This window comes from Apodemus sylvaticus, chromosome 14, assembly GCF_947179515.1.
Source record: "Apodemus sylvaticus chromosome 14, mApoSyl1.1, whole genome shotgun sequence".
NCBI classification, from domain to species: Eukaryota; Metazoa; Chordata; class Mammalia; order Rodentia; family Muridae; genus Apodemus; species Apodemus sylvaticus.
This window is the reverse complement of record NC_067485.1, coordinates 11740741-11766078: the sequence shown is the minus strand read 5'-3', so window position 1 is coordinate 11766078 and position 25338 is coordinate 11740741. Positions and strand designations below refer to the sequence as shown.

At 46.8% G+C, this 25338-nt stretch overlaps 1 protein-coding gene across 3 annotated transcripts; it reads left to right on the top strand.

The window, feature by feature from the left end:
• The first annotated feature begins 256 nt into the window (after nt 1–256).
• On the top strand, nt 257–24548 carry Catsper3 (cation channel sperm associated 3). Of its 3 annotated transcripts, none has more exons than XM_052156341.1 (8): nt 257–354; nt 2027–2180; nt 15945–16031; nt 20237–20419; nt 21131–21271; nt 21687–21806; nt 22929–23083; nt 24452–24548. In XM_052156341.1, exons 1-8 carry the CDS (start codon nt 257–259, stop codon nt 24546–24548), a joined length of 1035 nt encoding a protein of 344 aa, XP_052012301.1. The 3 variants fall into 3 exon arrangements, with proteins under 3 accessions (XP_052012301.1, XP_052012300.1, XP_052012299.1); XM_052156340.1 differs by having other exon boundaries at nt 15831–16031; XM_052156339.1 differs by having other exon boundaries at nt 15792–16031.
• Nucleotides 24549–25338: the final 790 nt, after the last annotated feature.

Here is a 25338-nt window from a genome sequence, read left to right as displayed (position 1 = left end):
TGGAGTTGCTAGGCACTCACCCGTCTGGGGCATTCTTCACCCCAGGAAGAGGGAATCACAAGTGAGTGGGCCTTAGCCAGGCTTCCTTCCCTAGCTACTAGCGATGACTTAGAATGCCTAAGAGTGACTTCATAAAGCAGAGAATCCTTTCCAGGGTCCTTCTCTGTTGCCTCTTAGAATTCAGGTACGAAGGACCTTAGGTAAAGGTGTTTAGCTGTGTGATAAAAGTGAGGAAGTAAGACAGAGAATTTGGAAAATGTCTCAACATTTTCACCACAACCCTGTAAGAGTCAGGTCCAGCTCACTGTTTGCTACAGCATCAGAAGCATTGCAAGCAAGACTCAAGAAGTTTAAGTAAGTATCCTTTACCTCCATGTTTAGGAGATGAGTGAAGGGGTAGCCTTGGCTCTGGACACGCAAACTCTCCTAGCCTCTTCCACAGGCACCTGTCTGCAGCCCAAGACAGAGGAACTTGTCTCAGACACGCTGGTGTCTCTGGAGGCCGAGGTCAGCACGGTTGATGTTCACCTGGGGTACTGTTTTTCTGTTGACGTGTTAGATACTTTGAAGGCCTTTTCTTTTTTCTTTTCTCACAGGACTTATTTCAAGTCTTAATGACGAAGACGATCCGTTTGTTAGAGATGATGGGATATATATAGTCGGTGGGGGTTTCACAGATGCTATTGCTTCTTAATGGGGTGTGTGTTATGTGAGTGCCTGTATGTATGTATGTATGCACACTGCCTGCATCTGTGTTGCCACAGAGGCCAGAAGGCACTTCAGCTCCCCCTGTGTGTTGTGTCTTAAGACAAAGGCCTCACCATGTCACAGGTTCAGGCAAGCCATCTTCTGTCTTCAAGTTCTGGAGTGGGTTTGGGACCACAGATGCAGGCTGACACACACAGTTAAATTATGTGTGTGTGCACAGATGTGTGTATGTTTATATATGTGTATGTATGTATATATGTATGTACGTATATATGTATGTACATATGTATATGTATATATGTATATATATATGAGGATGTATTAATTTGTTACACATAGTAGGAAAAACATACTACTCTTTAAGAAAACTTTAAAAATTATGTATTTATTATATATGCTGTAGCTATCTTCAGAGACTCCAGAAGAGGGAGTCAGATCTCATTACAGATGGTTGTGAGCCACCATGTGGTTGCTGGGAATTGGACTCAGGACCTCTGGAAGAGCAGTCAGTGCTCTTAATTACTGAGCCATCTCTCCAGCCCCTAAGAAAATATAGATAAATGTAAATAAATAAGAATAGGAAGGCCAGCCGGGTGGTGGTGGCACACGCCCTTGGGAGGCAGAGGCAGGCAGATTTCTGAGCTCAAGGCCAGGCTGACACTGCCTCTATGAGGGCGGGGCCATAGGCCTTTTTTTTTTTTTTTTTTTTTTTTTTTTTTTTTTTTTTGAGACAGGGTTTCTCTGTGTAGTCCTGGCTGTCCTGGGACTCACTCTGTAGACTAGGCTGGCCTTGAACTCAGAAATCTGCCTGCCTCTGCCTCCCAAGTGCTGGGATCATAGGCAAGCACCACCACTGCCCAGCTTAAGTGATTTTTATAAGCAGAGAACATAAAGGTGTTGCTTTGTCTCTCCCCCATGCCATCTGCATGGCCATGACTTGACTGTGTGTTCCTTTTCTCTTAGGGCGTTTGGGTTTTTATCAAGACTTATGAGCTTATATATTTGTATGTATGTATGTATCTATGTAGATACATATGCATATATATATATGATTGTAAATCAGTGATAGATATCATTTGATGTGTGCATGCTTATTCATCCATAACTTTCTCTTATGACACTCAAGTGTTTCCTTGTGCTTAAGGAAACATTATCTGAGAAGTAGTGACCACTCTTTTTCGGGAGTTCAGGGAGAAGAACCTGGTGGGGACAGGCCACTCTTATCACAGTGTCTCAGGGGTCACTGTGTCACCCAGCAGTTTACAAGCCCCCCCCACCCCTGTACTGTGTAACCACCTCTCATTCCTCCTCTTGACAGGAGGAAGGATAAGCAATGTCAGGCTTACTTCAGGAGGGTTATCAAGAGCACTCTCTTCCAGATCGTGATGATCATCACGGTCACCACCAACTCCTTTTTCCTGGTCTTGCAGACGGATTACGACATACACTATAGGATGTTCAGGACCTTGGAGGTGAGCAGGAAGCAGCTTTTCTTCTACTTCGCTTGTATCATCTCTGGAAATGTTAAAATATTTCAAAGGCATCTTTGTTGCAAAACATTTTTCTATAGAGACAATTTTTAAAGACCTTTGATCTCTGCAGTAGCATCAGCTAGTGGCAGAAAGTGTGGCTGGAAAATCTCCCAGAATTCTCTCTAAACTCATAAACAGAGGCTCCGGATCTCACATATCACGGCTGAGTCTCACAGGTTGCATTTCCAATGGAATTAGGGTCCTGCCCCGTGAGGAGGAAGCCAAGGGCCACCAGGGTGTGCTGGGCTGAGGTCAGGCTAGCTAGCCACAGCAAGAATTGGGTCGCCCACACCAGTAACTCACTAGTGAGCACAGGAAGTTCTTGGTTATTGCTGAAGGGGCTGGAGCTTGCAGAACTGACCAGGCAGAGCTCCTTCTAAAGGGCTGTGCACTTAGGGGGACCCGAGGAAGATTTAACAAGCTAGAGGCATACAAATAATAATAATGAAAAAGGACAGCATTCAGATAGAGCAAAAAGAAATAGAACTATAGTCCCCCAAACAGTCCCCCAAATGAAGCTGCTTTTGTTTGTTTGTGTTTGTTTGTTTGTTTGTTTGTTTGAGACAGGGTTTCTCTGTGTAGCCCTGGCTGCCCTTGAACTCACTGTGTAGGCCAGGCTGGTCTTGAACAGAGATCTGCCTGTTTCTGTGCCACCGCCACTCGGCAAAGCTGCAGCCTCTTGTGTTCTGTAGAGTTGGAAGCACACTTTCGGCTAGGAAAAGGGATTTAGAATGAAAGGCACAATAAAGAGGACTGAGGTGAAATCCCAGACATCATAACAGGAGAGAACAAGCTGGGATCTGATTCAACCAGGAAACAAACTGCATAGCTAAGGCTGCAAAATCCAATAAATGTGGTAACATCCGACTCTCGTGCAAGCACAATGTTCATGGAGATGGTCCCAGGTGTAAGAAGGGACAGAAACAAAGTGATAAAGCCCTGGAAACAACTGGACATCAAATAAAACCATTTAAAAATGAAGGCTAACGCAAAGCAAGCAGTCGGTGGCTCCAATAAATGGAGGAATTAAAAAAGACTCATTTGAAATATAAGTGATTAAAACAAACAAACAAACAAAAAAATCATGGAGAAGATACTGAGTGCTGGTGGTGAGTAGACCCTGAATACAGATGGGAGGAACTCTTGTGTTTCAAATTCCCACAGACCAGAAGAAAGATAATCCCAAAATATAAAAGTTGAAAGAGTACACATTGCATACCCAAGAATATGAACTTAACCCGGGAATCACTAAAACTACCGAGCAAAACAGTTTGGCTTCAGAGCATTTGGGAAACCCATCCGACTGACTTCTCTGCAGTAGTTTGCCCAACAATAGTGAGTGACCTGCTCAGCTTCCCCCGGGAAGGAATCATGAGAATGTCGGCTGAGCGGGAGGGGAGGGACTCAGCTTCTTTAAAGACACAAACGCACTGATGTTCAGAAACGGTGGCAGTGTGCAGCCAGCCTGAGTGGCTGGGGAAGCACCGAGCTGGTGCTTTTGGTGATGAGCATGGGACTGTATAGCCGTCTGTAGAATTAAGGCTGATCGCTGCTTCCCAGGAAAACACGTTCAGCACACAGTAGATGTATCACTCAATCCTAAGGCTATCGCAGGGCTGAAAGACGAGGCCAACTGGGAGAACCAGATACAGCAGTTTTAAAACTTTTATTCTAAAATTGTCTTTATTTGAGAATTCTATACATATATACAATAATAAAATATGATCACATATATCTTCCTTTCCCCCCTCTTAATTCCCTCCATATCCCTCCCACAATGGATGTACTAGAATTTCATATCTTCAAACTTTTTTTTATGACCCACTATCTTCATTAGGGTTTTACTGTTATGAACAGACACCATGGCCAAGGCAAGTCTTATAAGGACAACATTTAAGTGGGGCCGGCTTACAGGTTCAGAGGTTCAGTCCATTATCATCAAGGTGGGAACATGGCAGCATCCAGGCAGGCATGGTGCAGGAGGAGCTGAGAGTTCTACATCTTCATCTGAAGGCAGCTAGGAGAAGACTGGCTTCCAGGCAGTTAGGGCAAGGGTATTAAAGCCTATGCCAATAGTGACACACCCACTCCAACAAGGTCACACCCACTCCAACAAGGCCACACCTCCTAATAGTGTCACTCCTTGAGCCACATATATACAAACCACCACACCCAGGAAAGTAGAAGTCTGGCTAGTGTGTGTGATTACCTGAAACATCTGCCAGTGCTCCAGCTGCTGTTCAGCAGGGAAGCCATTTGCTGGTTGGCTTGAGATGATTTCTCTATGTCCCATGCCTTCTCTGTAGTCAGCTTCCTGCTGAAAGACAGCGTGTGCTGTCACCAGCAGCAGGGTCTTACCATGTGGACCTATGTTTAACAATCACCTTAGTTGTGATACACACAGTAGCGTTATTCTGAGACACTGTGAAGTCTGTGAGAAAGCAATGGGTAATAATGAAAAATTTCTATGTTTTCAGCAGGGACGGTATGCTCCCACAGAGTAGGCAAGCAATGGCCCACTGACATGCATCCTCCGCACAGGGCAGCTTACCTTTTCCCCCTTCCATCTTTCATGTTGTTTGTTTGTGGTATTATCTGTTTGTTTTTAGCAGACCTGAGCTTGTGATCTCTTTGCATCAGTTTTCAGAATGCTGGGACCATCCCGAGTTCTTGAAAATGGGGATGTCATGGAGAGAGAAGATAAGAGATATGTGGACGATGTTAAATTAAAAGTCTGCGTTTGCACTGTGCATGGTGGTCCATGCCTTTAATCCCATTATTTGGGAGGGAGGCAGAGGCAGGCATGTCTCTGTGAGTTAAGGGTCATCCTGGGCTACAGAGAAAGTCTGTTTGGATTGGTAATGTCAGCATAAGCTGCTCTGTGTTCTCTCAGAACAAGTAGAACATTGACCGACTCAGTGGTTCCGCTTTCTTGGCGCCTATGATGTCAACACTGAAACTGGAGCTTCTTAGAGGAATAGATTCAGGAGCTAGGCTGAAGGTGGGAATGTCTTGTCATCTACTATGTAAGGAAGCTGGCAGAGTTTATTGTACTCATGGCAAAGGGATGCAGGAGATAATTTGGGGATACTTCTGCTTCCTGGAGATGAGCCAATGTGAAACCCAAGGACAATAAATACTGTGGTCAGAAAGTCCTTAAAAGACGTGAGGAGAATGAGGCCACATTCATGAGGGAGAGGAGAGGGCACTAATGGCTCTTTGTGAAGCTAAGATCACTCAGGTACACATACAAGAAACAGACAATGAGTAGACCATAGATGCAGAATGATCACCTCTGCTGTCTCTAACCAGATCTAAGGACATGCCAAGATGATGATCAGCCATGCTAAAGCTGGCTTCGTTACACGGGTGGGGGCAGCTGGGGTGTGGCTCAGTGTGTGCAGCTGGACTCAAGAAGAGAAATCATGTGACCTCTTAACTGAAGCAGAAAATGCTTTTGATAAAATCCCAAGTCCCTTTGTGATAAAAGCCCTGAGAAGACTAGGAATAGAAGGAATATATGTCCATGTATCCAAGGCTGAAGGACAACCCTTCAGCCGACAGTATACTAAATTGCGAAAAACTGAAGGAATTCCTGCCAAAACTACATTCTCTCCTCTTCCTGGATGCATTGCTGGGCATCTCAGCTAGAGCAATAAGACAAGAGAAGCAAAGAGAGGAGATACAAACAGAAGGAAGTCAGCGTCTCTGACTGCAGACAAGTCTACATGTAAGAGATCCCAAAACACAGCCAGAAAACTCTTATTGGCAGCATACAAGGTCAGCATATAAGTCAGAAGCCTTTCTAGCTGCCAATAGCAGATGCTCTGAGGAAGAGAGTGGGGGACAATCCCTTTCATAGTTGCATCAAAACAAAACAAACTACCCCACTCCCACCAAAACCGTGTAGGTCCTGTGGACGAGGCTTCTGCTGCCATACCTGATGGCCCAATTCATCTTCCATGTGGGAGGGGAGAACAGGCTCCCACAAATTGTCCTCTGACCACCACATGCTGACAGTGCTTGTACACACCCATGTGCCTGCACACAAGGAGGCATACACAAAAATGCACACATGTACATGTATCTACTCATATGCACACACACATTCATGCACGCATAAGGCATGCACACATGCACACATCCCCACACCCACTTACATGCACACATGTGTGTTCATACATGTACCCCACCAGCACATACACACATACACACATACACACACATGCACATACAAACACATGTTCACAGTATAGGAAGTGTAATAAGAATATACTGGGAAATTTGAAACACTGAAGAAAGAAATTGAAGACTTTGGACATGTCCCATGCTCATGTACTGGAGAAAAGGCCATCATGTGAAAATGGCTGTTGAACAAATCTAGTATACTGTCCATTAAAATCCCAATGTCAGCCAGGCGGTGGTGGCGCACGCCTGTCATCCCAGCACTCTGGGAGGCAGAGGCAGGCGGATTTCTGAGTTCAAGGCCAGCCTGGTCTACAGAGTGAGTTCCAGGACAGCCAGGGCTACACAGAGAAACCCTGTCTTGTAAAAAACAAAACAAAACAAAAAAAACAAAAACAAACAAACAAACAAACAAAATCCCAATGTCATTCTTCACAAAAACGGGGAAACCCCCCTATAACTCATATGAAAGTGCAAATACCCAAATAACCAAAGCAATTTTGAGCAAAAAGAATAGTGTTGGAGCCTTTTTCCATATCTGATTTTGAGTTGTACTACAGAGCCAGAGTACCAAAACCAGTACAGTCTGTCACAGAGGCAGCCAAGTAAGTCAACAGAACAGAAGAGCTGAGGCAGACACGGGCACACATGGCTATAACCACTCGATTTCTTACAAAGACAGCAAAACACTTGATAGAGGAGAGATAGCATCTTTAACAAATGGTAAGGGTTGGAGAGAGAGTCCAGTGGGTTAAGCACTTACCAGGCAAGTGTGGTTTACATCCCCAGCATCCACACGAATGCTGCTCAGGTGGAGTGGTTTCCCTGTAGTCCCGGTACTTGGGAGGTGGAGACAGGGGGAGCCTATAGCAAGCTGGCTAGGTAGATTAGCTGAATAAGAAAGAAACTCTGGCCGGGCAGTGGTGTCGCACGCTTTTAATCCTAGCACTTGGGAGGCAGAGGCAGGCAGATTTCTGAGTTTGAGGCCAGCCTGGTTACAGAGTGAATTCCAGGACAGCCAGGGCTACACAGAGAAACCCTGTCTCAAAAAATCCAAAAAGAAAAAGAAAAAAAAGAAACTCTGCCTTAATATATAAGGTGGAGAGTGACTGGGGAAGATACTTATCTGTCTTTGGTCTCCACACAAATACATACACATGTGCATGGACATCTGTATGTATACATGCATATATACACACATGAACATATTACATGAACATATATGCATATGAACACACATATATGCATAGATACACACGAATGTAATACATGCATATATACACATATGAACACACACATGCATAGATACACATATAAACATGAATAGATGCACTTGAGCATACATGCATGGTATACATACACACACACAGAAACTAGTCATGTTGAGAAAATTGTGTACACACATATAAAAGAATGAAGTGAGATCTTCATCTCCCACCCTGCACAAACCAAAACAAAGCAAAACAAACAAAACAAACAATCAAAAACCCTCGATAAGACCTGGAACTATGAGTTGCTAAAAGGAGAGACTAGGGAGAGCTATATAATCTTCAATAGATAAGTGTAGGTTGGGACTTTTTGCCTAGGAACCCAAGTGCTCAGGAGATTAGACCAACAATAGACAAATGGGACTGTGTCACATTAAAAGACTTCTTTATGTCAAAGGAAACCAAGTGCAGCCATGAGCTGCCTACACATCGGGAGAAACCTTCATTAGATACATATCTGACAGGATTAATATCTAAAACAAAGAACTCAAGAACCCTAGCAACAAGACAGCCTAGTTATAAATGGGCCAATGAAACAAACAGACAGTTCACAAGAGAAGGAATATGCATGACCGATGACATGGTCAACCCCTTAGGCCATCTAGGGAATGAAAATCAAAACCACTCTGAGGAGCTAGGGTTTAGCATCTAACAGTCCTTTCCTGCTCTTCCAGAAGACCCGAGTTCCATTCCCAGCACTCACACTGGCAGGCTCACAACGGGCCATGACTCCAGCTCCATGGGCCTGCCCTGGAGTATGCATGAGCACCTGTACATACATGGTGCACACACACAGACACATACCTACAATAAATCTTTAAAAAAGCTACTACACTGAGATTCCATCTTACTCCATCAGAATGGTAGTAACTAAGAAACAAACAAGGGGCTGTCTTAGCAGTCAAGAGCGTTTGCTGTGTAATCGCCATGACCAGAGTTCAGATCCTAGCAACCATATAACCATCCAAGTGTTCTACCAATGCCAGTAACGAGCTCTGAGGAATCCAGCATCTGCCTTTGCCTTTTACATACAAACACTAAATGTTGGTATGGGTGTGGACAAAAGAGAACTTTCAGACAATGCCAGTGGGAAGGTAAGCTTAGTGCAACCTCTGTGGAGATCAGTATGGAGGTCTCAGAAACTAGAAATAGATTTACTAGAAATAGATAAACTAGAAGGGTATGGTGACCCATAAGACTCTGCTGAATCACTCCTAGGTAGTTACCCAAAGGACACAATGTTTACATATTGGTGTTTGTTGTGGCACTATTAGTAATAACTTATTGTGGATGGGCTTGGTGCTGTTCTTGTGAGTCAATCCCCTAATGAATAAAGGAGCCAATCACTGGGCAAGTAGGAGGGATTTCCAGTTGGTAGGAAGAAGAGAGGAAGCAGGAGAGATTTAGGTCTCTTTGGAATCAAGACAGTAGATGGGTAAGATGGGTAAGCTGCTAGCGTTTCCTGGTATCATAGCAGATCCACAAAGATTCACCACCAGAGGGATCCGATTTTAGTAAGGCTTACGAGATTAGGTTTTAGTTCATGTGCCCTGAGATTGAGTTACCATTGTTTCTGAACTAAGTTTGTGTTGCATTTTCCTTCACATGGTGGCTTGCCTGGGTTCAACAGAGAAACGTATGGTGACCAAGTGTAGGTTTGCCTGAGGTGTTCCACAAAGGCCGTGGGGGAGTTGAAGCACAGGGTTGGCATTGTAGTGTCTCACCAGTGGGAGCCTAGCAAGCTGGGTGGAGAGACTGTGGAGTTCAGAGTCAGAATCTCCACGAGATAAAAACAAGTTGGCCGTTGCCTACCAGTGTGTGGCTAACTAGGCAACCAGGGAATGGGTACAAGAACCAGGAATGTGCCAGTTCTATTTTTTTAAATATTTCATTCAACAATAACTGAATTATAGAACCAACCACAGCATCCTACAATGGAGAAAAGAATAGGAAAATATGCATATGCACAGTGAGGGTCATTCTGTGTAAAGAATGAAATTATATTCTTCATAGGAAAATGGATGTAATCAGAGGCAACTTAGCTCGTCTCAGAAAGAAATGTGTGTTCTCTGATCTGTGCGTCCTAGATTTTATGAATAGATCATGGTAGAACTGAGGTTCCTAGAGGAACAAAGAGGGTTAGTGAAGGAAGAGTGGGGAGGGGGTGAGGTAGAGGGCAAACACATTTAATATGCAACACATCTGTAAGAAGATTTAAAAAAAAGTTTCAAATATGTGTAAATCAACACATTTTAAACCAGCGGGTCAGAGAAGAAAGCACAGGGAAATGAGAACATATTCTAGGGTGAGTGAAACCATCATCGCAACATGGCTGTATCGGACACAGTGAGCAGTGTCCTGGCGAAGCTCACGGCTGTGAGTGCTCATGTCAGAGAAGAGCCCAAAGTGCGTGAGGCGAGGTGCGGTGAGCATCACCTCAAGCAAAGAGGAAAAGAAGACCAATAGATAAGGAAAGATCCACACAACTGGCTCCACTGATACAGAAAAAGCATTTGCACTTGATGAAATCAACATTTTATAACAAAACAAGCAAACTAAAACCATTTAACAAGTTAGGCCCCGAAGGAAAGTTCCTTACCAATAAAAGGCCTTATGGGGGCTGGAGAGGTGGCGAAGTGGTTAAGAGCACTTTTTGCATTTTTGGAGGATCAGGGTTCAGTTCCCAGCACCTACTTGGTTCACAACCACTTGTAACTCCACTTCCAGAGGCTCTGATGCCCTCTTCTGACTTTTTTTTTTTAAAAAGATTTATTTATTATACGTGAGTACACTGTAGCTGTCTTCAGACACACCAGAAGAGGGCACCAGATCTCGTTATGAATGGTTGTGAACCACCATGTGGTTGCTGGGATTTGAACTCAGGACCTTGGGAAGAACAGCCGGTGCTCTTAACTGCTGAGCCATCTCTCTAGACCCCTCTTCTGACTTCTAAGGTCACCAAACACATATGTTATACATAGACGTACATGCTGTTGAAACATTCATACACATTAAGTAATTGCAAATAATTTAAAAATTAAGGACATTAAGAAAAATCCCCTTGCTGGGCAGTGATGGCAGATACCTTTAATCCCAGCACTTGGGAGGCAGAGACAGGTGATGAGTTCGAGGCCAGCCTGGTCTACGGAGTGAGTTCTAGGACAGCCAGGGCTACACAGAGAAACCCTGTCTCAAAAAAAAAAAAAAAAAAAGAAAAAAAAAAAAAGAAAAAGAAAAAAAAAAAAAAGAAGCCCACAACTATCATCAAACTTAATATTAAAAGATCAGGAATCAGACAAAACTGACAACTTTTTATCCTGTTAACACTGTACTTAAGTTTTGGCCAGAGTAATTACATCAGGAAAAGAAAGGTAGCCACAGGAATGCACAAAACCATGGGCCCCATGTTAGCACTTAAAACTGGGCATGGGTGGTGAGTGCCTATAAGCCCAGCATTCAGGGTAGTGCATGCCTGTAAGCCCAGCATTCAGGGAGGTGTGTGCCTGTGAGCCCAGCATTCAGGGAGGTGTGTGCCTGTGAGCCCAGCATTCAGGGAGGTGTGTGCCTGTGAGCCCAGCATTCAGGGAGGTGTGTGCCTGTGAGCCCAGCATTCAGGGAGGTGTGTGCCTGTGAGCCCAGCATTCAGGGAGGTGTGTGCCTGTGAGCCCAGCATTCAGAGAGGTGTGTGCCTGTGAGCCCAGCATTCAGGGAGGTGTGTGCCTGTGAGCCCAGCATTCAGGGAGGTGTGTGCCTGTGAGCCCAGCATTCAGGGAGGTGTGTGCCTGTGAGCCCAGCATTCAGGGAGGTGTGTGCCTGTGAGCCCAGCATTCAGGGAGGTGTGTGCCTGTGAGCCCAGCATTCAGGGAGGTGTGTGCCTGTGAGCCCAGCATTCAGGGAGGTGTGTGCCTGTGAGCCCAGCATTCAGGGAGGTGTGTGCCTGTGAGCCCAGCATTCAGGGAGGTGTGTACCTACCTGTAAGCCTAACATTCAGGGAGGTGTGTGCCTGTTAGCCCAGCATTAAGGGAGGTGTGTGCCTGTGAGCCCAGCATTAAGAGAGGTGTGTGTCTGTGAGCCTAGCATTCAGGGAGGTGTGTGCCTGTGAGCCCAGCATTCAGGGAGGTGTGTGCCTGTGAGCCCAGCATTCAGGGAGGTGTGTGCCTGTGAGCCCAGCATTCAGGGAGGTGTGTGCCTGTGAGCCCAGCATTCAGGGAGGTGTGTACCTGTGAGCCCAGCATTCAGGGAGGTGTGTACCTGTAAGCCTAACATTCAGGGAGGTGTGTGCCTGTGAGCCCAGCATTAAGAGAGGTGTGTGTCTGTGAGCCTAGCATTCAGGGAGGTGTGTGCCTGTTAGCCCAGCATTAAGGGAGGTGTGTGCCTGTGAGCCCAGCATTCAGGGAGGTGTGTGCCTGTGAGCCCAGCATTCAGGGAGGTGTGTACCTGTAAGCCTAACATTCAGGGAGGTGTGTGCCTGTGAGCCCAGCATTAAGAGAGGTGTGTGTCTGTGAGCCTAGCATTCAGGGAGGTGTGTGCCTGTTAGCCCAGCATTAAGGGAGGTGTGTGCCTGTGAGCCCAGCATTCAGGGAGGTGTGTGCCTGTGAGCCCAGCATTCAGGGAGGTGTGTGCCTGTGAGCCCAGCATTCAGGGAGGTGTGTGCCTGTGAGCCCAGCATTCAGGGAGGTGTGTGCCTGTTAGCCCAGCATTCAGGGAGGTGTGTGCCTGTGAGCCCAGCATTCAGGGAGGTGTGTGCCTGTGAGCCCAGCATTCAGGGAGGTGTGTACCTGTGAGCCCAGCATTCAGGGAGGTGTGTGCCTGTGAGCCCAGCATTCAGGGAGGTGTGTGCCTGTGAGCCCAGCATTCAGGGAGGTGTGTGCCTCTGAGCCCAGCATTCAGGGAGGTGTGTGCCTGTGAGCCCAGCATTCAGGGAGGTGTGTGCCTGTGAGCCCAGCATTCAGGGAGGTGTGTGCCTGTGAGCCCAGCATTCAGGGAGGTGTGTGCCTGTGAGCCCAGCATTCAGGGAGGTGTGTGCCTGTGAGCCCAGCATTCAGGGAGGTGTGTGCCTGTGAGCCCAGCATTCAGGGCAAGTGGACGGAGAAGAAGCTTAAGGTCATCAAGGACACCATTGGCTACATAGAGAGTTTGAGACCAGTCTTCAATGAGAGCTTGTCTAAAAAACAAACAAAACACTCCCCCCAATAAAGTCAACTTAAGTATATATATTTAATTATATATAACATATAATATATAAAACTAATTATATATAATTAAAAAAAACCTTCCATAGTTTAACAACACTAGCATCACAGATGTGTGAGGGACTTGACCAGTAGAGAGAATAGCTGAGGAGCTGTTTCTCAAAGAAGACAAGCTTCTCACCATCACCAGCTCCTAAGGAAATGCCAATCAAAACCACAGGAGCATGTGATGTCATACCCATTAGGATGGCTATTCTAAACCAGGAGGTTTAGAATAAAGGAAACCAGGAGGCAAGTGTTTGACTGTGCAGAGACCAGACCCTTGCACATTCTTGTAAGATCAAGAGTGTGATCCCTGGGGAAGGCAGGCAGAGATCCCAGCTCTCGGGCTAACCTAGAATTTGCAACACAGTAGAAACAAGGGAGACTTTGCCTCAGAAGAGAAGGAAAGAACCAGGCTCTTGATAGTTGTCTTCTGACGTCCACATGTAAGCCATGGCAAGCATGTGCCTACACACACACACACATACACACACACACACACACACACACAAGCACACATACACATACATACACATACTCATACATGCACACTCACAACCATATACACATACACCCACACATACACACGTATACACACACATACACATACACATACACATGTATGCATATACACACACACACTCCAAGCACGCACACACATACACAGGTCTACACAAACAAGTACACATAGACATGCACGTGCACGTATGTACGTACAGACACATATACACACCATGTACATACACTCTAATAATAATGACTTATTGGGAGGCTGGCGCAGTACCACAGGAATGGAAGTCCTCTCTAGGGTGCATGAGCCCTGGTTTTGATCCCCAACATCTAGAAAGAATGAGAAGAGGAGGGGATGGGGGTGGGGAGAAGAAGAGAAGAAAAAGTAATGAGATGCAATGGTGGAGGGAGAGAGACCGAATAAAACAAAAACAAAACTAGGAGGATACGGGAAACGAAAAGCAGAAAGTAGTAAAATAAAAAACAGATTCAACTTTAAGCACCAGGGAAGAAAACAAAGCCTGCAGCTGGGCTCTTAAATGTAATTAGAATGAGTTTCTTCGTGCACTAATAAAAAACCAAGGGTGCGCATAGATGGGATGGGCACTTCAAAATCTGATAAATTGGCAGGCAGGATGGCTCAGTGGATCCACGTGCCAGCTGCCAAGTCTTACATCCTGAGCTTGATCCCTGGGACCCTCACGGTGGAAGGAGAGAGCTGACTTTTGCAAGTTGTTCTCTGACCTCCTCACTTAACATTGAGACACCTGTCAGTGGCCTTGTACACACGCGTGCACAGGCTAAATAAGGAAATCGGGGTAAAAGGGAACTGTAAAGCCTAACTTAAAGAGGGCGATCTGATGATTCGACACCAGGACATTTATTTGAAAACAATTCTTTAGGAAAGAATTTACAAAACGGACTCTCAGTAAGAGAGTAAAAAAAAAAAAAAACTTTGAACATCCATCACATAAACTTGCTGACCATAATGTATTATTATATTAGAAACTTGAATTCGATGCCACCAACCCCTGAAAACCAGGCTAATCTGGACTGAAAGCTTTACATGCGCTGGTCTAATTCTGGACACACAAAGCACTTTTGGTTATTAGATACATGAGCATCTGGCCCCACCCACAGACCCAACATCTCACGGGGATAGTTCATCCTTAAAGCCCAAAGGTAGATGAGCCCAGTGCCAAGCAGGGAAACTGCACGCAGCTGGGGTCATGAACTTGGTAACGAACTCTCGGACCATTAGGTGGCGATGCAAACAGCTGAAAAGGATAATAACCGTTGCCAAGTTGCACTTCTCCAAAAATGCGCCCCAGACTCATGGCGGCATTTACCCACTTACTGTGTTTGAAGCTCGGGGCTTCTTAGCGCTCTCTGTCTCTGTCTCTCTCTGTCTTTCTCTGTCTCTCTGTCTCTGTCTCTGTCTCTCTGTCTCTCTCTGTCTCTCTCTGTCTCTGTCTCTCTCTCTCTCTGTCTCTCTCTGTCTCTCTCCTTGTGCCAATGGCAAACCCACCCTCCCTGCAGAAGATTCCTCACACCCCTTGCCTGGTTGACTGTCATCTCCCTGACTGCCGAGTTGCTCTTGCCAGCTCCTAGTAAGTCCCGGCACTGTGCACTATACAATGATTGAGATCCTCTCCCTTTGCTCCAAATTCCCCGACACTGGGAATCTCCTCGGCTCATTCATTTTCCCCTACCTAAAACCAGGCTTGCTTGGCACACGGTTGTGTGGTCTTTTCAGTCCCGAGCGAGTGAATTTTAGATGACTGTACAGATGACAAATGAATTTTGATGCAGAGAAAAATCTTGGATGCATCTGAAAGGACCTGTTGGCAAGGAGAAAGCCATTGGGGCTGTAGGGGAGGAGAGGATTCGAAGGAGATTGGCTCAAACAGTGTAAGAGTGTCTTTTTTTTTTTTTTTTTAGCAGAAAACAGGTGACTTTACTTCTTTATTTATGCTGAGGGCAATGGTCGTAAATGTAACTAGATATTTGTATATTTCATCCTAAAAGTGATATTTGTGTATTTCACTCCATTCAGGATGGCCAGAAAGGTCTTGAGACGTTCTCTCAGGGAATATTTATGTCAGTTGGCCTGTTTTGTTGAGTGTTGACCTGTATATCTATAGCCATTGTATTGCCTTGCATCTGGGAGAAACCTAGCTCTGGGCTTAGAGCCACGGGCAAGGAAGACTCAGAAAGGGAGGGGAATCAGGCTCCTGTAGAGAGCCAGGGCTTCTGGGTTTCTCCACATCTGATGTGGCGGTCTCAGCAAGAAGAGGGCTGGAACTCTGGGGCTCTGCATCTGTTTTGATCTCTAACCCCTGTGACCCTTGCAGGCCTCAGAGCTTTTCTTTGTCTCTGTCTACATCTCTGAGTTCCTCATGAAGGTCTATGTGGACCCCATAACGTATTGGAAGAATGGCTACAACATACTGGATGTGATCATTCTCATTATCATCACAATACCCTATATCATCCGCAAGATCAAGGGGAATCATTTTGCATACCTCCACTTTGCTGATGGCATCCAGTCTCTACGGGTCCTCAAGCTCGTCTCCTACAGCAGGGGTATCAGGGTGAGTGCTTGTGCACCTGAGTGTGGGAGTGCACGCATTTGCATGTGCTATGGGAAGCTTTCTAAGAAATGATATGATGACTTGAGTATTACCCTTCCTGTTAATTCCTGTTAAACCTGACCACTATTATCTCGGTCTTGATAAGAAAGGTATGATTAGCTTCATTTTAAAGATGAATAAACTGAGGCACAAGGTTACTCAGCAGCTAAATGTCAAGGCTGGGCTTTAGAGAGATGATACAGCAGTTGAGAGCACAGGTGCTCTTATAGGAGACCCAGGTTCAGTTCCCAGAACTCACAGGGCGTTGCACAACCTTCTCTGACTCCAGTTATAGGGTCCTCTTTTGATCTCCATGGACACCAGGCATATACACAATGCACATATGTACATACAGGCAAAAAAAAAGCAAACTTTAATAAAACATCAGGGCTGGTATTAAAAGCTGAATCTGGCTGTACAGACCAATCTGAGCCTTTCTTTCTATCCACGGTGCATTAGCTGTCTTTCTTACGGTACAGACTGCTGTGAGCTGTGTGCCAGGATTTGCCAGTGTTTGGGTGGTGTCGTAGTCCGGGTTTCTATTCCTACACAAACATCATGACCAAGAAGCAAGTTGGAGAGGAAAGGGTTTATTCAGCTTACACTTCTGCATTGCTGTTCATCACAAAAGGAAGTCAGGACTGGAACTCAAGCAGGTTAGGAAGCAGGAGCTGATGCAGAGGCCATGGAAGGATGTTCCTTACTGGCTTGTTTCCCCTGGCTTGCTCAGCCTGCTCTCTTATAGAACCCAAGACTACCAGCCCAAAGGTGGTACCACCCACATGGGACCCTCCCCACTTGATCACTAATTGAGAAAATGTCTCACAGCCGGATCTCATGGAGGAACTTCCCCAACTGAAGCTCCTTTCTCTGTGATAACTCCAACCTGTGTCAAGTTGACACACAAAACCAGTCAGTACAGGTGGCTTTGACCACTGGCTGCCATTTCTTTTTTAATGGTCAATGTCTCATTGTCTTGGTAAGGCCACTCTGAAGGTGCCATTCCCATCACCTTCCTGCGTTGCCAAGACCGTGGGACATTCTTCAGAACATTTCAGAACAGGCAGGGTGTGCTTGGGCTCTAAATGTGAACTTTCTCACTAGCATACACACCCAGACACCCATTCCATACACCATGGCATCAGATGCTGTGTGTGTACATGTGTGTGCCCGGGGCCTCACTCTTCTCTAGTTCCAGGCCAGTGTCTGTACTTCCTGTTCCTACTTCCTTCTTTCCTGCCATGGCTTGCTTTCCCGCCCCCCCCCCCCTTCTCTGAAATGACTATCCTCTCTGAGGTTGCTGTCAGTCTCTTGTTACCCCTTTGTGGCCTTTTGCCTCAGTTTCTCCAGGCTGCCTTCTCAATGTGGATTTTCCTGGCTGGGCCATTGCTTGGGTTTGTTGGCATTGCATCTGCTGTTCTTTTGTTCTCCCCTCCCTGTGTGATCTTTTCTGTTTTCTAGGATTCTGACCTGTAGACACAAGTGCCGTTTGAAAGTTTCATCCCTTCCTCAGATGTGTGTGTCTAACCTACAAGCTCACCCCTCTTTGCTCACACTTACACTCAAATCTCCAGACCTCAGTTCTTGTTCCAGCCCTTTGTTTGCTGGTTAAGGTGTGTGTACCCTTCCCCAATCCCTTTCAGCTACCAAGTCAGATAGGGGGCCATTATTGACTCTTCCCTCTTAAAACTTGTTGCATGATGTGATGATTTGTATATACTTGGCCCAGGGAGTAGCATTATTAGAAGGTGTGGCCCTGTTGGGGCAGGTGTGGCCTTGTTGAAGTGGGTGTGGCTTTGTTGGAGTGGGTGTGGCCTTGTTGGAGTGGGTGTGGCCTTGTTGGAGGAGGTGTGTCACTGTGGGTGTGGGCTATAAGACCCTCATTCTAGCTGCCTGGAAGCCAGTCTTCTAGTGGCCTTCAGACGAAGATATAGAACTTTCAGCTTCTCCTGCACCATGCCTTCTTAGATGCTGCCATGCTTCCTGCTTTGATGATAATTGACTGAACCTCTGAACCAGTAAGTCAGCCCCAATTAAATGTTGTCCTTATAAGAGTTGCCTTGGTCATGGTGTCTCTTCACAGCTGTAAAATCCTAACTAAGACACATAACCTAAGTAGTTATAGACTTTTCTACAGCTCTTTTTTTTTTTTTTAAAGATTTATTTATTTTATTACTCGGGACCTTTGGAAGAGCAGTCAGTGCTCTTAACCGCTGAGCCACCTCTCTAGCCCCTCAGCTTCTAGTTCTCAATGATTTTCTTCACTGCAGGAGCATTTCCTTTCTTTTACAGGTTAGAGGCTTAGTTAGCCAGGGTCTCGCCCCAAGGTCACCGCTCCCTTTATTCCATTTACCATCAGGGTTGTCTTTAAACTTCTTATCCCCTCAGGTCCTAGACTCTGCTCCATTACACCTCCTGGTGCTGCCTTTTTTCTTCAAACTGTCATTTTGTATTTCTTCTCCTCCATCTACTGCTTTTCATTACAGATCTTCATAAGAGTGATTACTAGTAACCATGACACACTCGATAATAGACTGTCTTGAAATCTCCTCTGTAGATGCCGTTAATCCAATCTCTTCTTACCCTCCCTTTTTAGTTTAGCCTCAGTCAGAATATTAGGACAAAGGCAAAATGAAGCCATATTCTTTTCCAAAATAGTAAAAGAAGGGGCTGTGGGCCACTTATTAATGTTCTTTCCCTCTGGAATTTCTTGAGCTGGGCCTTCATAGTTCAAATTGCTTTCAGCACTGTCTTCCATGATCCTAATAGGATTGCCCACTAAGTCCCACTTAAAGTGTCCAACGTCCTACAGTCTTCCATAGTCCTGCACAAGCCAGTATGGGCAGGCCTGTCACAACAGTATCCCAATCCCTGGTACCAACTTTTGTCTTTTATGTCTGAGACAAGATTTCTTTGTGTAGCACTCACTGTCCTAGAACTTGCTATGTAGTCCAGGCTGGCCAGCCTCGAACTCAGACATCCACCTGCCTTTGCCTTCCGAGTGCTGGGATTAAAAGGCGTGTGCCACCACTGCCAGGCACCAGCCTCTGTCTTAGTCAATGTTCTATTGTTATGAAGAGACACCATGACCAAGGCAACTCTTATTAAAAGACAACATTGAACTGGGGGTTTGCTTACAGTTTCAGAGGGTTAGTCTGTTATCATCATGGTGTAGAACATGGCAACAGCACAGCACCCATGGTACTGGAGAAGTGGTTGAGAGCTACATTCTGATCTACAGGCAGAAAGAGACTCTCTGCCTGGTTTGGGCTTTTAAAATCTCAAAGCCCATCCCCAGTGAAACGCTTCTTCAGCAAGGCCATACTTCCTAATCCTTCTAATTCTTTCAAAGATTTTTTTCCCTCCCTGGTGAATATTTTTCTTTTTTTGAGACAAGGTTCTCAGATTGGCCTTGAACTCTTGGAGATCTGCCTCCAGAGTGCTGGGATTAAAGCCATGCACCACCATGCCTGGCTGGGCCATTCTAACTTAAACCACCACGGTCTATGAAAACATTCTTAGTAACTCAATGTTCATAAAGCCCTTACTCAGTGAAAAGCTCAAGACATGGTAAGTGGACATTAAATGCATTTGGCTCTCCAGGGATGGGTAAGGGAAGGGGAACAAGGTGGTTACCTGTTTTACAGGAGGGAGATTCAGGTAATAAGATGGGGAGCTGCCTGTGAGATGAGACCCAGGAAAAGTGGGGAGCCGTCTCCTCTTGGCTCTCTCTATCCTCAGGTGCATGGTGGTATCCCTATTCCTCCTAGACTTGGGGGAATGAACATTTAGGGTAAGCTCTTAGCCGAGAAGCCCAAATGCAATATTCAGGGATGACCACAGAGTCAGACTGGATTCAAGCAGTGAGGTCAGTGGGGCTGAGGGAGAAAGCAACCCAGCCCTGACACAATGTGTACAGTCTGCCCATGACACAAGATGGATGCCACTGTGAGACTGGTGCAGCCCTCAGTCTGGGCTCAATTCTGATCATTCACTCATTCACTTACTCATTCATTCATTCTGTTGATACTTATTTAGCATCTACTATGTGCCAGGCATAGCCCGAGGTCCTGAGGATAGCTGTGAGCTGGGGAGGGTGGACCTGAATGTTCCAGAGTGGGTTACCCAGGAGCTGTTACTTAGTGCCTGGTCTTCCTGCCTTGCAGACGCTTATCATCGCTGTGGGGGAGACAGTCTACACTGTGGCCTCTGTGCTGACGCTGCTCTTCCTCCTCATGTTTATATTTGCGATCCTGGGATTCTGCCTGTTTGGCATGGTGGATAGAGGCGACCTGGAAAACTGGGGGAACCTGGCTGCAGCCTTCTTCACTCTCTTCAGTCTGGCCACGGTACTGTGCTTGGGGACCCTGGTAAGGGCAGAATCTGAGGAAGGGAGTGTCCAGAAAGGGCGAGCATGGAACCTTCTGGGACCTTCTCCATGTTCAGGTGCTTATTTTTGGGTACAGGACAGCTGGGACTTGGCATGCTAGGACCGGTCAGAAGCCAGTGGGTTCTGTTTCTGTCTATAATTCCATGATTTTACAAGTCATTCCATGTGTTGCACAGGGTAATAAAACTTGAAAACCTTCTCAAATGATACTTAATTTGGATTAACCTTAAGTTATAAATAAAACCCACAGCACTCAGCTTGCTTTAAAAAAAAATCAGAAAACTAAGCTGTCACAAATCCACCCAGAATAAGCAAAGTCCAAGTCTCAAGGTCTAGACTTTTGAATTATATAAAGAGCAGCATTTAATATATATATATATATATATATATTTTTCAAAGATGGGTGGACCTGGAAATAGGCCGTGCCTTTTAGGAGAAAATGGGAGACTTGAGAGAAGAGACTCCCATAGGTATGCTGGTTCCCACCTAATTTCACCCTACATTTCTGAGCCTCTGTGTAGAGAGGATAGCCAGTGAAGGAGGAGGTGTTGAAGGCCTGGAGCGAAGGCTGAGTTGACCTCAGCGGCGTCAGTGCTGCAGTGGCATAGGTGACATGAAAACCTCCTCTGCAGTGCCTTGGTGCTCAATCTGCTCTGTCCTGCCTGACCAGGTTGATGGCTGGACCAACCTGCAGGAGGAGCTGGACAAGAGGAAGTTTACTATAAGCCGGGCGTTTACCATCCTCTTCATCTTGCTTGCCTCCTTCATCTTCCTCAACATGTTTGTGGGTGTGATGATCATGCACACAGAGGTGAGGATGCATAGTGTGTGCTTGTGTGTATGTGTGTGTGTGTATGTGTGTGTCTGCCTGCCTGCCTGTCTGTCTGTATGTCTGCCTGTCTGTACATGTGTGTACCCATGGCTCAGATGTGGCAGGTATGGGCCAGTTTTTTTTTTGGACAAGCTGGAATTGTGTCTTATGAAGTAGTATAGAGGTAACCAAATGGCCCCCTCTCATGGGTACCCAACCCCACAAGTCCATCACTCCATGATGGAGGGCAGTTGACCAATGGAGCTTAAGAAACCCTTGCAGGTGGCAGCTGGAGTTGGGGGCTGGCCCTGTGTGGGGTGGGCCTGAGCAGCAGGGCAAGCTAGGCAAGGAGAAGGGCTTGGAATGGAAAGGGTACAGGGAACACAGCCTTGACTTGTCTATTCTGCCGCATCAGGACTCCATCAGAAAGTTTGAGCGGGATCTGACGTTGGAGAGGAACTTGGCGATCATGGAGGAGAAGCAAATAATCCTGAAGCGCCAGCAAGAGGAGGTCAACAGGCTGATGAACACGCAGGTCAGGAGCCCCGCTGGAAGGATGTCACAGCGGACACTCGGAGGGACAGTCAGGGCTAATGGGATGCCTGGGAGGAAGGGCTTTGGACTCCAGTAGAGGGCAGGTGGGCTCAGGCCTGCTCAGCTTTAGGTAAACCAGGCTTTTCCCTGTAGCCTCTAGAGTCAAGCACTCCTTTCTGCATTTGTATTTCTCTGAAAAATTTGGATGAATGAGTACTGCATTTTTTTTCATGTTTTTCTTTTAAAACATTTTTTTTTTTGAAACGGCATCTTGCTGGTCACCCAGACCAGTCTCCCCGCCCTGCCCCGCCCTGCCCCTCCCCAACCCCTGGCCCTACTTGTTCCAGCCATACTTTATTCCATATATATGGGTACACTATCTCTGTCCTCAGACACAGCAGGAGAGGGCATGGGATCTCATTACAGATGGTTGTGAGCCACCATGTGGTTGCTGGGGATTGAACCCAGGACCTCTGGAAGAGCAGTCGGTGCTCTTAACTGCTGAGCCATCTCTCCAGCCCCTAGTACTGCATTTCTAAAGTTCTCTAATTAGTGGATCATTCTCTACTGTGGGGTCCTTTGGGCAGGATCACTTGTGCCACCGCTTCTCACTGAGGGCTTGTCTGGTACCAGGCAGCTCAGCTCCAGGCCACTATCTGGATGAGGATGCTATGTCAGGGAGTCACTCTCTTATATCCTCCCGCTCCTAAAACCAGGACAAAAATAAGCTCAATGGGTTGGACGTCCCAAGCATGCTGCCACTGTGTGGGCGGCGCTCTTCTCTGTCTCTTGGCTCTTAGCCTGACTTGGGAGTCCTGCTGGATCTCTTGTCTGTCAAAGCATCTCCCCTTGGCTTCTTTTCTGACTCAGAGATGCCAGCAAGTCTAGCTATGCCCAAGGTTTGTTCAGGGTTAGAGGAGGTCACCCAGACTTACCTTTAGACGTTCTCTTGTTCCTTTGGTCTCACAGCATGGATGGTGGCCCATGAGACTCTGTCATCCTTGTAGGGTCCAGGCTCAGTAGTCAGGATGAGCTTGTGACTCTTGGGATCCATGATGGTTTTCAGGTCTCTGTGTACCTTGGCTTCTCCTGCCTATTGGTCTCTCATTGTTTCTGCCTCTAGAAAACTGGTGGCAAGAAGTTCGTTGAGATGGTGGAGGACTTCAAGAAGACCCTGCGGCACACAGACCCCATGGTCCTGGATGACTTCAGCACGAGCCTCTCCTTCATCGATATCTACTTGTTCACGCTGGACAACCAGGACACTGTGGTCATAAAGTGAGTTACTGGTCCTCATGGCTTCTGTAAAGTCAGGGCATGTGGTAGACCCGAAGGTGTTGAAGGTTGCTGACCATGCTGCAGGACAGATGGGTACACTAAGGCCTTTCCTGAGAGCACAGGATCCTATGTATGCTGGGTTCTTGTGTGTGGGGGTCTATGGTAGAAGGGACTCTGCTCTGCTGACCCTCCTAGCCCTCTTTTATTTGTATCTAGCTGCTATTAGCTCCTTTATCCCTCCAGGCCTTGCTAACTCCTTGCTAATCAAGTTCCAGGGAGCAGGGCTTGTGTGTGTGGAGGTGATGGGGAGCAGGTATAGGGTAGTGTGTCACATGCAGGGGTAGTGTGTCACACGATGGGGTAGTGTGTCACACGCAGGGGTAGTGTGTCACACGCAGGGGTAGTGTGTCACACGCAGGGGTAGTGTGTCACACACAGGGGTAGTGTGTCACATGTAGGGGTAGTGTGTCACATGCAGGGGTAGTGTGTCACATGCAGGGGTAGTGTGTCACACGCAGGGGTAGTGTGTCACATGCAGGGGTAGTATGTCACACGATGGGGTAGTGTGTCACATGCAGGGGTAGTATGTCACATGATGGGGTAGTGTGTCACATGCAGGGGTGCTAGCTTAGCTCTGCTACTGTCTTCCCATGTGACTTTTTTTTTTTAAAAGATTTATTTATTTATTATATGTGAGTTCACTGTAGCTGTCTTCAGACACTCCAGAAGAGGGCATTCGATCTCATTATAGATGGTTGTGAGCCATGTGGTTGCTGGGATTTGAACTCAAGATCTCTGGAAGTCAGTGTTCTTAACTGCTGAGCCATCTCTCCAGTGCGTCTCCCCCCATGTGACTCTGAATGAGAATCTGCCCCCTTTCTGCCTGTTACCCAAGGTGCCACTGGGCTGTTAAATGACAGAGATGGCTGATGCAGGCCTTATTCTCAATGTCAGCTAGTTGGGGTTATGGACACGTAGGGAGCTTCTGTGGACTTCTGAACAGGCACAGACATCATAAGCCTGACTTCTGGATGAAATCCCCCCTGGAAGCCTCAGAGACTGGGGTGACCGAAAAGGAGGGGACCAGCAATGTCCACACTGGGTCCAAGAATAGTCTAGGTACTGTTTAGGTGCTAAAACCTAGTCCTGCTTTGGAGCCTGGAAGGTGAGTTTTCACATACACCAGGGGCCCTCAGTGGAGTGACAGATGCAGGGTTCTAACCTGTCTGAAGTCTCTGTTCTCTTCCGATCCCACACACACCTGTGGGTCTGGCGATGCCAGCAGGTCAGTGTGTACTGTGGGGGCGGGGTGTGTGTGGTTCAGAGCCTGCTCACCCTCAGCTTTCTCTCCCCTGCTCTGCTCTCCAGGCTTCAGGGGCTCTACTATGAGATTGCAAACGCGTTGAATCTGATGCTGGAAGATTTGCCCGTAGAGAGCTCGTCCAGTACCTCCGGAGCAAGTTAGAGGGAGTGCGTGGCCTTGAAGACTATGACAGTTCCATTAAACACAAGCCTTCAGGGGTGGTTTCTCAAGCTTGCTATAAGGTTGATGTTGGGGTGTCCCTACCTTTGGGGGATAGGCCTGGGTAAGTGCTGCTGAAAGCTGTTTCCCGGGCCTACAGCACTGCACAGACACTGTCATGGCTGATGACTATATCCTGCAGCCTCCCTGGGCCCACGAAGTCCTGGGGAAGCTGCGTGGGGGCCGCAGACCAACGATAGCCAGCAGCTGTCCCTTACGGTCCTGCAGATGACGGTGCCTGAGGGCTGACATGTGCAGATGTCAGGCTGACCCGTGAAGGCTGACGTGGGCAGTGCCCCAGCCTGACAGAGACCTGCTGGAGAGTCCCTTCTTTGGAAGTTTATGTTGATTTCCCCAAGGTTTCCTCCAAGGATGAAGTGATGAGGAAGGTTGTATCAGGGAGTTCTGTCCAGGGGAGCCTCCTACTGGCCGAGTTAGGTGATCTCCTTTAGGCATCCAGGGAACCGTGGTCGCTCACCCTGCAGATTTTTCCCCTCCCATGCTTAGTTAAGATTTGTATTTAACATGGTAGCATTTTCTGTGTCTGTACTGGCCCAATGTCTCTTGGAGGTGAAGGTGCTTAGTCATATAGTGCCATCTGAAGAGGCCCAGGGCCAGGCCAGGACAGCAAGACCATCCGCTCTAGATTGGGCCAGTTCAGTCCCTGTAGTATCCACTTCCTTCTCATTGCTGTGGTCTATGCCCGAGCCCTGTCTCTTAGGCTGTGCCATCT

Coding starts and splice junctions, on each gene's coding strand:
- Catsper3 (XM_052156339.1), top strand. CDS start 257: ATGTCTCAACATTTTCACCACAACCCTGTAAGAGTCAGGTCCAGCTCA. Junction 2,181..15,791: donor GGATGTTCAGGACCTTGGAG/GTGAGCAGGAAG, acceptor TGACCCTTGCAG/GCCTCAGAGCTTTTCTTTGT. Junction 20,420..21,130: donor CTCTCTTCAGTCTGGCCACG/GTACTGTGCTTG, acceptor CTGCCTGACCAG/GTTGATGGCTGGACCAACCT.